Source organism: Nipponia nippon, unplaced genomic scaffold, assembly GCF_047370975.1.
Source record: "Nipponia nippon isolate SJK-2023a ecotype South Korea unplaced genomic scaffold, ASM4737097v1 scaffold_7, whole genome shotgun sequence".
Lineage (NCBI taxonomy): Eukaryota > Metazoa > Chordata > Aves > Pelecaniformes > Threskiornithidae > Nipponia > Nipponia nippon.
Window position 1 is genome coordinate 11,115,160 of NW_028262391.1, and position 12,387 is coordinate 11,127,546.

Here is a 12,387-nt window from a genome sequence, read left to right on the forward strand (position 1 = left end):
GGCAGGCAGTGGGAGTTTCCTTCGAGCAGCGCAGGGCTCCCGGCGCAGAGCAGCTCAGCGTGCGGCACCTCCCCGAAAATGCTGCTGGGCGTGCGCTCCCCGTGCCAGATTCACCGGGGTTTGCACCCCTTGTCTTGCTGGCTTCACCCAAAGACAGAAAGGTTTGGGGTCTGGCTGGCCTCCGTGCCAGGGCTAGCAGCGAGCCCCCTCCTCGCGTGGCCCTCGATGCCCATGGATGGGTCCTGGAGAGGGGCCACGGTGTCCCCAGAGCCTGCGCCCCGCTCAGGAGGGGGTCTAAGGCTGTGTGGTGCAGTCGATGGGCACCCAAACCATAAAAGCACCTGGGGAGACAGCGTGCAGTGTGACGCCACGCTCTCCTCAGACCCATTTCTCAGCCTTTTTGGTGTCCCTTTTCTGATGGCACCAGGCGCTGTATGTTTGGGCACAGTCAGTAGGTGATAGCAGGTCAGGCTGGGGCCAAAATCTGAATTTCTGCGAAAATAAATTTCCCTTGCAATCAGTGACTAATGGAAACATCACCCCAAATTAAAAAAAAAAAAAAAAATGCCAAGCAAGCATTGCACTTGCCAACTGTTTGCAGCTTTGCATTGCAACACGGGCTTGCTGCATGAAACCCAGGAAGTGAAACTGCCTGCTATTAATTGCCCGGGCTTCCAGATCAAAGGCAGCTCAGCAGCGCGGGCAGGGGAGAGCTGCCGGTTTACAGCCAGGCAGCTCCACAATGGGTTACTTGTAACACGGTCGAGGAAATCTGCCCCTGCCGTCCTGCCTGTGACCCGCTGTGGCTCAAGAAGCAGCTTTGCTTATTGAAAAAAAAATTTTTTTTCCTTTAAAAAAAAAAAAAATTTGGTTTCCCACGTGTTCTTTGGATGCCGCTGTTCAAACCCCTGAGGGCTCTTTCCCTTCTCTCCCCGGCAAATTTACTCCATTCACTTTAGGACTGCGCTAGTGTGAAATATTTCCACCCAAAGCGTGTTTTTTTTAAAAAAAAAAAAATCAAGTGCCTTTTAAGAGAGACTTAAAAAGAGAGTTACCGCCTCAGCTGTAGCCAGGCTGTTGCTTCCGCGGCTCTAATCCATCTGCAGCCGCTTACGAAAGCGGGAAGGGAGCGAGCCGTGCAGGTTCATAAAGCACAGATCGTCCCAGGCAAACTCGATTGCTGCCTTTAAAGAAATTACAGGGTTGCTGGACAAAGGGATGTGATCAGTTTAATTTATCTAGGCTCAAGCGAGGCGTTCTGTTTCAGTCCTACAGGGAGAGAAATAGCTGGAAGGATGCTGCCCGAGCTGGAATAGCATCGTGTGGATGGGAAAGCAGTTGAGATCTGGGTAGTCCAGGGCTGGTATTTCCCCATGTGCTGTCAGCTATCCCTCCCTCCCTCCCGCCCTTTCCCAGGGGAGGGGACCCTGAAGTTTTGGGGATACACGCGGGGTTCGTTGCTGCTTGCCCGCATCCCATGCAGTAATGGAGGCTGCCTGCGGGATGAGTCACTGCTCTCTGCTGCTGCCAGGAGGGTTTTATTTCGGTGTTTTTTTCGGCTCCCTCCCTTGGACTGTATTCACCGGGTGGGGATTGTATTTGGGAAGAGTGCCCTCCCCTTCCCCCAGCCCAGTCCTGCAGCTCTGCGAGGCAGGATCAGGCCCCAGAGGTGGGCGACTGATGAAAATCCCAGAGGGACTGGCAGAAGCAGCCGGATGGCCGGTGGTGGGTGCCGTGCCATGCTGTGTGTGTGATGCCCCATAGAGGGTGCAGGGGCAATTTTGCAGCAGCCCCAGGGCTGTGTAACTGTCCCCCTCCCTCCCGCACCCCACATAAATCCCCTCCGGAGATGATCCCCGCTGTCAGGCCAGGCTGCAACTCCCTCCCATCAAACCAGCGGCTCCTCTTCAGCCCGGGGAGCTCCGCTTCAGTTCCCTGACCTGTTATCCTGTGGCTGTCAGTGACTGTCATGTTCTCCCCGGAGGTGACCACAGCCTGGCACCAGGAGATGTGATCTGTGTGCAGAGGTTCAGGGTTGTTATTTTATTTAAGGACACTTGAGCAGGAAAAGTGCTTATGCAAACCTCTCAGTGGAGAGAGGGGAGCCTGGCTCCCCAGCTCCGGCTGGATGGAGTCACGTTCCCGCTCTGGAGCTCCCGGGCTCGTTCTCCGGCGTGCCGGCCAAGACAGTGGTTGTTGTACAGGCAGTTTCTTGCAGAGAAGAGATGACACAGCGGCTTATCCACCAGGGACCTGGGATCAGCTTTCAGCTCGGTTACAGCCTTCAAATGTGGCGGCTGAGAGCTGTCATGCTGCCACCAAGGTCTTTATGCTCTGATTTATTAAGCGGAGTTGGAAACTTAAACACTAGAGTGCATCTGGGCCTTGGTCCCTCTCCTGCTCTTCCCCTGCTTAACAGGGCTGGGACGTGGCTCATCCCCCTCCTGCCGGGGTGGCATGGGGGTGTAAAGAAATGCCCTTCATCCCATGTGCCCACGCTGGGCACTCCTGCAGGATGGCAGGCACCTGCCCAAGGACGGCTCTGCCTGTCCCTTCCTCCCATGTCCGGGAGCATGGGAGGTCATTGTCCCCTCCGTGCCTGTAACCCACAGGGCACCAGCTGGCACTGAGCATGCAGGAGGCCAAGCACCATCATCCCTCCTGCATCCTTTGCAGAGGACCTCGCTGTCCCCGGCTGCCATGCCACGCTTGGGCTGTCAGCTTCACAGGAGCTCTGGTTGCTCCAGCTTCGCTGTCCCCCCAATAAGCCTCTTATTTCAGGGGGGTTTTGTCCCTGATGGATCTGGGCTTCTGTCCATAACTGAAGCATGTTTGGCAGCTTTCGGAGCCCAGAGCGTTCCTGTCCAAGAGGTTTCAGTCATCTCTCATTCCTCAGCAATCTGGTTCCTTATGTGTGAATCTGCATCCACCCAGTTTGAACCACCTGGGACTCCGGCTGGGGTGGGTCTGCCTGTGCCGAGGCTGCTCCGCTACCTCTGGGCATCTGCTGTCCACGTCTTCGCATTTCGTGATGGCCAGGGTGGCCCGGGCTGGTGGGACAGCAGCCCTGGACTTGCTGGCCGGGGGCTTCCATCGCTCGCAGAGGAGCACGTCTGCGCACTCCATTGCCCTCCAGCCTGCGTGGTCGGGATGGGCTAAGCTTTCATTTCCAAAGGGAAGGCCCAGAGGCTGGGTGAAGTCAGGTCAAGGAGCTGGAGCGAGTCAAGCCATGTGGTTGGTCCTGTTTTGACCGAAGAGGAGTCTCCTTGCTGGAAGGCTCGCTCCCTGGGATCAGGAAGCGGCTCCTGCCGCCCATCCGGGCAGGGGGGCTGGAGAGCGTGCGGTCCGCAGGTCCCCTCCTCGGCAGCGGGGTGCCTCCTCCCCGTGATGGGGCTGCTCACGCATCCCCCTGCCCGGCAGCACCGCGATGGAGCAGAGCTTTTCCCCTGGGGCTGCTGCCACTCAGTGCCTGGGCAAAGCGAGGGGCCAGGACGGCACCCCGGAGCTGTGTGCACGTCCCCATGGGGCCAGCGTGGCAGCGTGTGACTCAGCAGTGCTCCACACCCCACGCGTGGGGCTGCAGTCAGCCAGAAAACTTCCACGGAGGGTGTCGGGAGATGCCTCATAGCAGGAAGCTTCCGCTTGCTGCAGCCCGGTGAAGCACCAGGAAACCTCCTCCTGTTTACGGGGTGATGTGCGACAGGCGTGGGAGGTGGGACAGGGCTGCCGGGAGGGTTACGCACCCTCGGGAGCTCCCCTAACCCCGGCGGAGCGAGGAGGATGCGCCCTCCTTTGGGGCCGCCGGTGCTGATGCCACCCCAGCCGTGGCAAACGGGGCAATGCCAAAGTAGAGCCAGTGCTGGCACATCTCTCACCGCTTTGACCAGCTGCGAATGCAGAGCACGGGACCAGCTTCCTTGGGGCAGCACTGCGATAAATCAGGCTATTTCAAGGTGTGGGTTGAGTTCCTGAGGCAGCTCTGCCCCTTGGCTCAAGTGCCGTTAATCCTTTCACGTGCCCCTCATTAAGACTAAACGCCCCGCGGTGCCAGCCGGGCCGGATCCCAGGACTTGTGACTCCTTGAAGGACCCTGATCGGAAGCCGGGGTAGGAGGTGGCAGTGATGCCGAAGCAGCTCTTTAGCCAAGGACCTGCAGGAATGTTTTAATCTCACTCGGCACTCCACTTGAGCCGGCCTCAGGAGGTGCCACCACCCTGGGGCTCAGAAGTGGCTGAAGAGCCCGAGGCAGAGGGTTTGGGGCTGAGCGGCTGCGTTTGGGGCTGCAGAGACCTCTCGCAAGGGCTGCTGCAGGCAGGGCTGAGGGGTCCTTTCCTTCCCAGCCTTATTTCCCTAGAGAATGGATTGCTGACCCTATGGAGGGTGCTGGGCATGGAAACCAGCTGGGGAAGGGGGAGCCAGTGCATGCAAACCCTTTGGAAGTGCAGCGAAGAAACAAAACTGGGGACGTGCTTTCCTGGCTGGACCTGTCCTGATCCCCATGCAGTTGCTGTTGACCGGCTCTTCCCCTCTCCAGCGGTCCCGGGTCTTCTGCTGGAGCACTGCATCTCCTGGGCAGAGCTGTGCTGTGCTGGCGAGTGCCCCTGCCCCGTGCCAGCAGCCCACTCTTGCCCGCCCTGCCCAGCCAGGGGCACCGTGTCCCTGGGCACGGCTGGCGGCGGTGGGAAGGCTTGTAGGTGGCCTGTGGTCCTCAAGGCACTGATGGGAGATTTGGCAGGGAGCAAGGAAAGGTCTGCCCAGCCTTGGGGGGAACGGTGGATGTTTTCTGGGTGCGCTTTATAACTCAGGTCTGTTTTCCCTTCCTCCAGCGTGTGGTCCAGGAACCTTCAAATCTAAGCAGGGGGAAGGTCCCTGCTCTCCCTGCCCTCCCAACAGCCGGACGACCTCCGGAGCAGCAACGGTCTGCACGTGTCGAAACGGCTTTTTCCGGGCAGACACGGACCCCGCAGACAGCGCCTGCACCAGTGAGTCCTGCCCTGGGCAAGGAGGGGAGACAAGGGGAGGTGTGGAGGCAGCAGGGGTCCATGCCTGAGGTGGTGGGGAGCATGCTGTGCCCACGCCGGAGGTGAGCCAGGCATGGGGGCATGCCATCCCTGACCCCCACATTCCCTCCGCAGGCGTCCCCTCCGCACCCCGCAACGTCATCTCCAACGTGAATGAGACGTCGCTGGTGCTGGAGTGGAGCGAGCCGCAGGACACGGGTGGGCGGGACGACCTGCTCTACAATGTCATCTGCAAGAAGTGCAGCGTGGAGCGGCGCCTGTGCACCCGCTGCGACGACAACGTGGAGTTCGTGCCGCGCCAGCTCGGCCTCACTGAGCGTCGCATCTACATCAGCAACCTGATGGCCCACACCCAGTACACCTTCGAGATCCAGGCCGTGAATGGCATCTCCAACAAGAGCCCTTACCCTCCCCATTTCGCCTCTGTCAACATCACCACCAACCAGGCAGGTCAGTGGAGCTGCCGGAGAGCAGGGGCTGGCTCTCCGCCGCAGAGCGGAGCGGGAATTTCTTGCTGACAGCCTTGGAGGCTGCAGTCCTTTGTGCTGCCGCGTTACTGGCTCTCCGCGCCTGCATCTAATCCCCTGGGTAAATTCTCCTCTCCGTTTAACGCGTGTCCCTGGAGGAGATGAGATCAGAACGCGTGCAAGCAGAGAAGGGCAGGGTTGGCAGATGCTCCGGAGAGCTCTGGATCTCCTAGACCTACCCCAGAGATGTTGTGCCTGCTGCGAAGGGAGGAGGAAGGAAATGAGATTTCTCCCCTGTGGGCCTGGGAAGGCTCAGCACCAGCCCAAACCTTCGCAGCCAGCCGAGTGCTCTGCCGTTCCCTCCGTCCTCCCCGCTCTGGCCCGGCTCCAGCGTGCTGGTAATCTCCAGCCTCCACGCTCTGATCTGATTTCACGGGTCTCATCGGTGGGGTGGAATGCAGAGCTCCTGGAAAGTGGAGGAGGGGAAAGAGCCCCAGTTTGGGCTGGCAGGGCCCTTCCCCAGACCAGTTTGCAGCTAGGCGTGGGGTGAAGCGTTACTTCGGTGCTATTTCTGAGGCTCCCCTTGGTCCATTATCTCCTTAGCTGCAAGATGTTGAGATCGCAGCTCCCTACAGTGACTTGTGGGAGGCCAGTCTCAAAGCTTTTCCATGCCTTTCCACCGAGGTTAGCTGAGCAGGTCCCAGGCAGAGAGTCCCCTACGCTGATGTGGGATGGTGGAGGGGGGAACCTGACACAGATGGCTCATTCCTCCCCTACCCTCTTTCCTAGCCCCGTCTGCTGTGCCTACAATGCACCTGCACAGCAGCACCGGGAACAGCATGACACTGTCGTGGACTCCCCCAGAGAGACCCAACGGCATCATTCTTGACTATGAGATCAAGTACTCGGAGAAGGTAAAGTAGGAGGCAGAGCAGCCTTTTCCCTCCTCCAGCCCTTCTGGCTGGCGGTCAGCACCATGGGAAAGGGGGTCCCTGCAGAGAGAGTGCCTGGGGAATGTGGGAGCCAGCAAAGGGGGGATTGCTTCACAGAAGTGACACCCACATGTCTTCCCTACAGCAAGGCCAGAGCGATGGCATCGCCAACACAGTCACCAGCCAGAAGAACTCAGTGCGGCTGGACGGGCTGAAGGCCAATGCTCGGTACATGGTGCAGGTCCGGGCACGCACGGTGGCTGGATACGGCCGCTACAGCCTCCCCACGGAGTTTCAGACAACTGCGGAGGACGGTAGGTACCAGGACTGGGCTGCCTCTGTCCCCCAGCCCTCCTATGCGTGCTCTTTCCCCAGCTTGACTTTGATTCCTGCCTCTCCCTCCATCAGGCTCCACCAGCAAGACTTTCCAGGAGCTGCCTCTGATCGTGGGTTCAGCCACTGCGGGGCTGCTGTTCGTCATTGTTGTGGTGATCATCGCTATCGTCTGCTTCAGGTACTGGCTTTGCAGGGAGGGGGGGTTCAGAGCTGGGTTTGGGGGTTGCTCGTGTCTGCCCTAGAGCTTTCGCCTTTGCCTGTGGGTAGAGCTCTGGCAGCTCCAGTCTGAGAGCGAAAAAGTGGACCTGCTGTATGTGGGTATCAGAGCGTGGGTCCTGTGGGAGGACTGTGCACCTCTGCTTCCCCAGCACCAGCTGGGGCTCTGCCCAGGCTCCTGCCACTCTCTGTCAATACAACTAGGCCATCTTCTCCCATTGCACCTCGGAGGGAGGGATGGCTCTGCTCACAGGCTGCCGGAGGGGAAGCTCTCTGGCATAGGCTGTCTGTGCTGGAATTTGGAAGCTGGCAGTGAATGTCTTTGCCCCATCAGGAAAGGGATGGTTACTGAACACCTCCTCTCGTCTCCTTTGGGCAGGAAGCAACGCAACAGCACGGACCCCGAGTACACAGAGAAGCTGCAGCAATACGGTGAGTGTGAGAGCCCAGAAAATGGGCTCTGCCTGCCCTCTCCCAGTTCCTGCCCCGTGTGCAGGCAAAGAGGCAGCCTTCGCTAGCCAGGAACGGGGAGGGATGGGCTGACAGCCGGCCAAGCTGGCTCAGCATCGGTCACCTGTGTTGCGTCCCTCCTGGTGATGACTCCTCTGCCCTTGCAGTTACCCCTGGGATGAAGGTCTACATTGACCCCTTCACCTACGAGGACCCCAATGAAGCCGTCCGGGAATTTGCCAAAGAGATTGACATCTCCTGTGTCAAAATCGAGGAGGTCATTGGAGCAGGCAAGTCCCGGGGCTGGGCACAGCAGCTGCCGAGACCACTGCCTCTGCCATGCCTGACGCATGGCTCACCGTGCCGCCCCTTTCTCCCCTTCCCCACCCGCAGGGGAGTTCGGCGAGGTGTGCCGCGGGCGCCTGAAGCTGCCCGGCCGCCGCGAGATCTTCGTGGCCATCAAGACGCTGAAGGTGGGTTACACAGAGCGGCAGCGGCGGGACTTCCTGAGCGAGGCCAGCATCATGGGCCAGTTCGACCACCCCAATATCATCCACCTGGAAGGTGTGGTGACCAAGAGCCGCCCCGTCATGATCATCACAGAGTTCATGGAGAACTGCGCGCTCGACTCCTTCCTCCGGGTGAGCATCCATCCCCTCCTGCTCTGGGCTGGGGGCTGCAGCACGTGGGGGACAGTGGCTCTGAGCCCTCCTCCATCCCTCTGCATTGTCATACCAGCACCCCCAGGGCTAAGCTGTGCATGGACATCGTGGGGTGGCGGAAGAGGGGTGGCTCTAGGGAGGAGGAAGGTGGTGGTAGCACATTGGGATCCTTCCGCAATCCATTTGGGATGTTGCAAACCCCTCTGATCTCTCCTCTGGCAGCTGAATGACGGGCAGTTCACGGTCATCCAGCTGGTGGGGATGCTGCGAGGCATCGCTGCTGGCATGAAGTACCTTTCGGAGATGAACTACGTGCACCGGGATCTGGCTGCCCGCAACATCCTGGTCAACAGCAACTTGGTCTGCAAAGTGTCTGACTTCGGGCTGTCTCGCTTTCTGGAGGACGACCCAGCCGACCCCACCTACACCAGCTCCTTGGTATGGGACACTCATGGGAGATCCATGGATCTGGGGATGGGGGGAGACACCTCAGCTATGTGCTAAATAATGGAGCTGTGTATCCGTGCAGGGGGGCAAGATCCCGATCAGATGGACAGCTCCCGAGGCCATTGCCTACCGCAAATTCACTTCAGCCAGCGACGTGTGGAGCTACGGCATCGTCATGTGGGAAGTGATGTCCTACGGGGAGCGACCCTACTGGGACATGTCCAACCAGGACGTAAGTGCTCCCTGGGGAGTGGGGATCTATGGGCTGCCCGTGGGAGCCCAGGTGGCTCACAGCCTGCCTCTGCACATCTCTCCGCAGGTGATCAACGCAGTGGAGCAGGATTACCGCCTGCCACCCCCCATGGACTGCCCTACGGCGCTGCACCAGCTGATGCTGGACTGCTGGGTGCGAGACCGCAACCTGCGGCCCAAGTTTGCACAGATTGTCAACACGCTGGACAAGCTCATCCGCAACGCTGCCAGCCTGAAAGTCATCGCCAGCGTCCAGTCTGGGTCAGTGGCATCCCCGCCTCCAGCCAGGACTTCCCCCAAGCCCAGGGAACACTGGGATGGTTGGAACTAGAGATGTGGGAGGGCAGGGATAAGCAATCTCCCCCACTTCCAGTTACACCTCTCTGTCCCCTGCTCCCTGTGACCTGTGGCTCTCTTGCCCTTTAGCATCTCCCAGCCACTCCTGGACCGCACCGTCCCAGATTACACCACCTTCACCACTGTGGGAGACTGGCTGGATGCCATCAAAATGGGACGGTACAAGGAGAACTTTGTCAATGCCGGCTTTGCCTCCTTCGACCTGGTGGCGCAGATGACTGCGGAGTAAGTCCCTGTTTGCACAGGAGGGAGAAGGCTGGGGCTGGGGCTGCTGCTCGTTGTCCCTTGTCCCTCGCCTCTCTGGCAGCCAGCTCCTCCCGCCTGAGCATGTGCGAGGGCCGAGTTGTGCATAGGGTTTTCCCAAGTGAGTTAAGGTCTGGGATTCAGCATCCAGTCCCCTGTAGTGTTAGAGGGACACTGGAGCTTGGCAGAGGGCTGTGATGAAGATGAATGGGTCCCTTGGCAGCAGCTAGATGGGGCAGGGCCACGTCCTCGTATTGCTGCTGGCAGGGGGCTGAGTCTTCACCTTCTCCTTGCAGAGACCTGCTGAGGATAGGGGTGACGCTAGCAGGACACCAGAAGAAGATCCTGAGCAGCATTCAGGACATGAGGCTGCAGATGAACCAGACGCTCCCGGTTCAGGTTTGACCGCAGGGGACTCTGCATTGGAACGGACCGAGGGAACCTGCCAACCAGGTTCAGTTTGCGGTGCAGCCCAGCTTCCCGTTTCCCCCTTCACATGGCGCTCCTCTGCCTCGGACGGTCGCCTGGGACGGGACGGGATGGGCCGCCCTTCCCTGGATCGGAGGCACTCGTGCCGAGAGGGAGCCCAGCTTTTCGTCCCGTGTCCTGGAGCGGCGAGGCAGCAAAGCATCTTCATATTGAAGATGGATTATGGGACAGAGATGGCACATCCCGCTTCCCGCCCTGTCTCGGTGCTCATCGGTTTGAAGAGTTGTTCTGCTTCTTGGATTTCTTTTCACCCCGTTTTCCCCCCAAGTCCTCACTTCCCTCCCTTCCCCGAGGCCACAGACTGTTGACCCGTCTGCTGAGTCCGTCAGACACGTCCGAAGCCTTCCCTAACTCTGGTCCCCGCGTGGAAGCAGCCGGGGGAGGCCAAGCCGGTGACAGGGCCAGGGCCATCAGCCCCAGACAATCACTCCTCTCCTCCAGCCCTGGCGGCCCCTCCGCCCAAGGGTCTGCACTGGAACGTGTCCAAAGGGAAGGCTTCAGTCCCTTTCTTGGCTTTGCACGCCAGAACCCAAACCCCATGAGATTTACTATGCAGGGAGTTAGGCAAAAAAAAAGAAAAAAAAAGAAAAAAAAAAAAGAGATATATTAAAAAAAATAAGAGGGAGCAGAAAGGGGAGGGAGGGAGACCAGGCGCCCGGCTCCGCATCTCTTACTCTCTTGGTTCTCCTGGCCGGCTCTGGACTGCAGAGCGAGGCCGTCAGCACGTTTGCACAGGGACCCTCCGCCCCCGGACCGACGGCAGCCGTGCTCCCCCCTGAAGGGCCGGAGAGCAGGGCTGGGGCGGGGGCTGCGCCGGGGGCCTCGGCCCGGCCTCCCCCAGCCTCCTCTTTTATGCAGAAGGAGCGGGTGCCGCCGGCGTGGCCACCCCGCTCCTGACACACGCTGTGATTGCTGCCAAAAGACTCACTCACCTTTCCCTGAGGATTCACTGCAGCCCGGTTCCTCCAAGCCGAGGGAGAGACTCCCAGCGTGCCTGAGTGTGCGTGAGTGTGTGCATGCGTGCGTGGGTGTGTGCTGGCCGGCAGGACTGTGTGAGGCAATGGGCAGAATAAAGGCAATAAGAATTTTACCGGAGTTTCCTTTGCTCGATCGCGCTCTCCCTGCAGCAGGCCTGGCTACCTGCAGCTTCGCTGCCCGCCGGGATTATCCTCCTCTTCCTCCCGGCCGGCCCCAGGCTGGCTCTGTGCCCCTCTCTGCTCCCCCCTTCTCGCTGTCACGAATTCGGGTGGTCCCGCAGGGTCCCCATCGGCACAGGTGCTGTGGCAGGGTCGGGCCAGGCAGTGATGCTGTACCCACCCTGCAGTGCCTGGGGACCCGGCGTGCTGCCCTGTGGAGGTACCGCATCCCAGGGCAGAGCCAGCCGTGAAACTCCCGTCTAATGCACTCAGAGACGCTCATAATTTGTTTTTCCCCCCATCCCTTCCTCAAGTCAAGCTGGAACTGTGGGAACCAAGCCCGGTGCATGAAAACCAAGCAGGGAGCAGCCGGGCTCAGTGCTCATCCCACCTCCGGCGGGTCCCTGCAGCCCCAGGGCTTCTCCGCAGACCGCCCGTCCTCTGCGCTCCCCAGGCAGAGTCTGGCCCCGGGCAGGAGCGTTGGAACAGCCGCCGGCATTCCCGAATCACCAGCCTCGCTCCTCCTCGCCACAAAATGGCAGCTGCTGAGCCAGGTGGGAGCACTGGCGGCAAGGTAACCCCTCGGGGGGCTGCTGTCCCTGGGAGAGCAGGGCCAGGGGGTCCCTGTGCGCGCAGCCCAGGGGGGATTGCTCCCTAGTAGCTGGGTAGGACCCCCAGTTGCTCATGCTGGGTGTTTCCAGGTCCTAACACCCCCTCGGCTGCAGTGCACCTCGCCCGCTTGCTTACAGGGATGCTTTGCTGGCAGTCCAGAGGGGCAGGCGGGTGCTCCCTGAAATGAGGGCGTGCACCCCTAAATTCCCCCCACGCTCGGCCCTGCTCCCCTCCTCCCCGGGCTGGCCGAGCAGGTGCTATTTTTCCCCTTTCCTTGAAACTCACCTGCCCTTGGGTTTTTCATTAACCCCGTCCTCCTCCCCAAGGAACAGTAAACAAGGCTGGGAGGGCAGCTGGCAGCAGGTCCCATACCCGGGAACAGGCTTCCTGCATCCCACCGTCCCTCCTCTGCGGGATGTATCAGGGATGCTGGCTGCCGGGGATGCCGCAGCCCCGTTTCACTGGGGTTTCCCAGCGCTGCCCACCCCGGCTGCTCCCCGGCCCCTGCCACGGTGGGACCCCACATGGCAGCGCTGGGCAAGCCTCCCCCCTCTCCCGAGTCAGGCAAAGCAGCCCAGTGTTGGGAGGCTTTTAAGAGGAGGCGGCCAAATAGATGTCAGAGCCCGTTTTGGGCTTGCGAACCCTCTCAGCCCCACGGGCTGGAAGCGCTGTGGGGCTCAGGGGCTCCTTGCTCCCCCAGCCCCGGTGCTGCGAGGGTCCTGCCGCTGCAAGGTTTGGGGTCCCACCAGCCCTGGTGCATGCCAGGC

At 60.3% G+C, this 12,387-nt stretch overlaps 1 protein-coding gene across 5 annotated transcripts in view; it reads left to right on the forward strand.

Moving 5' to 3' along the window:
* EPHB3 (EPH receptor B3) overlaps positions 1-10,962 on the forward strand; it is a 28,254-nt gene extending 17,292 nt beyond the window's left edge. For 2 of the 5 annotated variants that reach the window (XM_087739201.1, XM_087739204.1), the window contains exons 4-15: positions 4,827-4,982; positions 5,136-5,471; positions 6,278-6,402; positions 6,566-6,734; positions 6,829-6,934; positions 7,307-7,404; positions 7,590-7,712; positions 7,816-8,063; positions 8,307-8,522; positions 8,614-9,044; positions 9,210-9,365; positions 9,680-10,962. In XM_087739201.1, coding sequence (XP_087595327.1) covers positions 4,827-4,982; positions 5,136-5,471; positions 6,278-6,402; positions 6,566-6,734; positions 6,829-6,934; positions 7,307-7,404; positions 7,590-7,712; positions 7,816-8,063; positions 8,307-8,522; positions 8,614-9,044; positions 9,210-9,365; positions 9,680-9,788 — 2,273 coding nt within the window. In that variant the 3' untranslated portion in view covers positions 9,789-10,962. The remainder of the gene's footprint in view (positions 1-4,826; positions 4,983-5,135; positions 5,472-6,277; positions 6,403-6,565; positions 6,735-6,828; positions 6,935-7,306; positions 7,405-7,589; positions 7,713-7,815; positions 8,064-8,306; positions 8,523-8,613; positions 9,045-9,209; positions 9,366-9,679) is intronic. The other 3 variants (XM_087739203.1, XM_087739205.1, XM_087739202.1) reach the window with 3 other exon arrangements.
* The last annotated feature ends 1,425 nt before the right edge of the window (positions 10,963-12,387 follow it).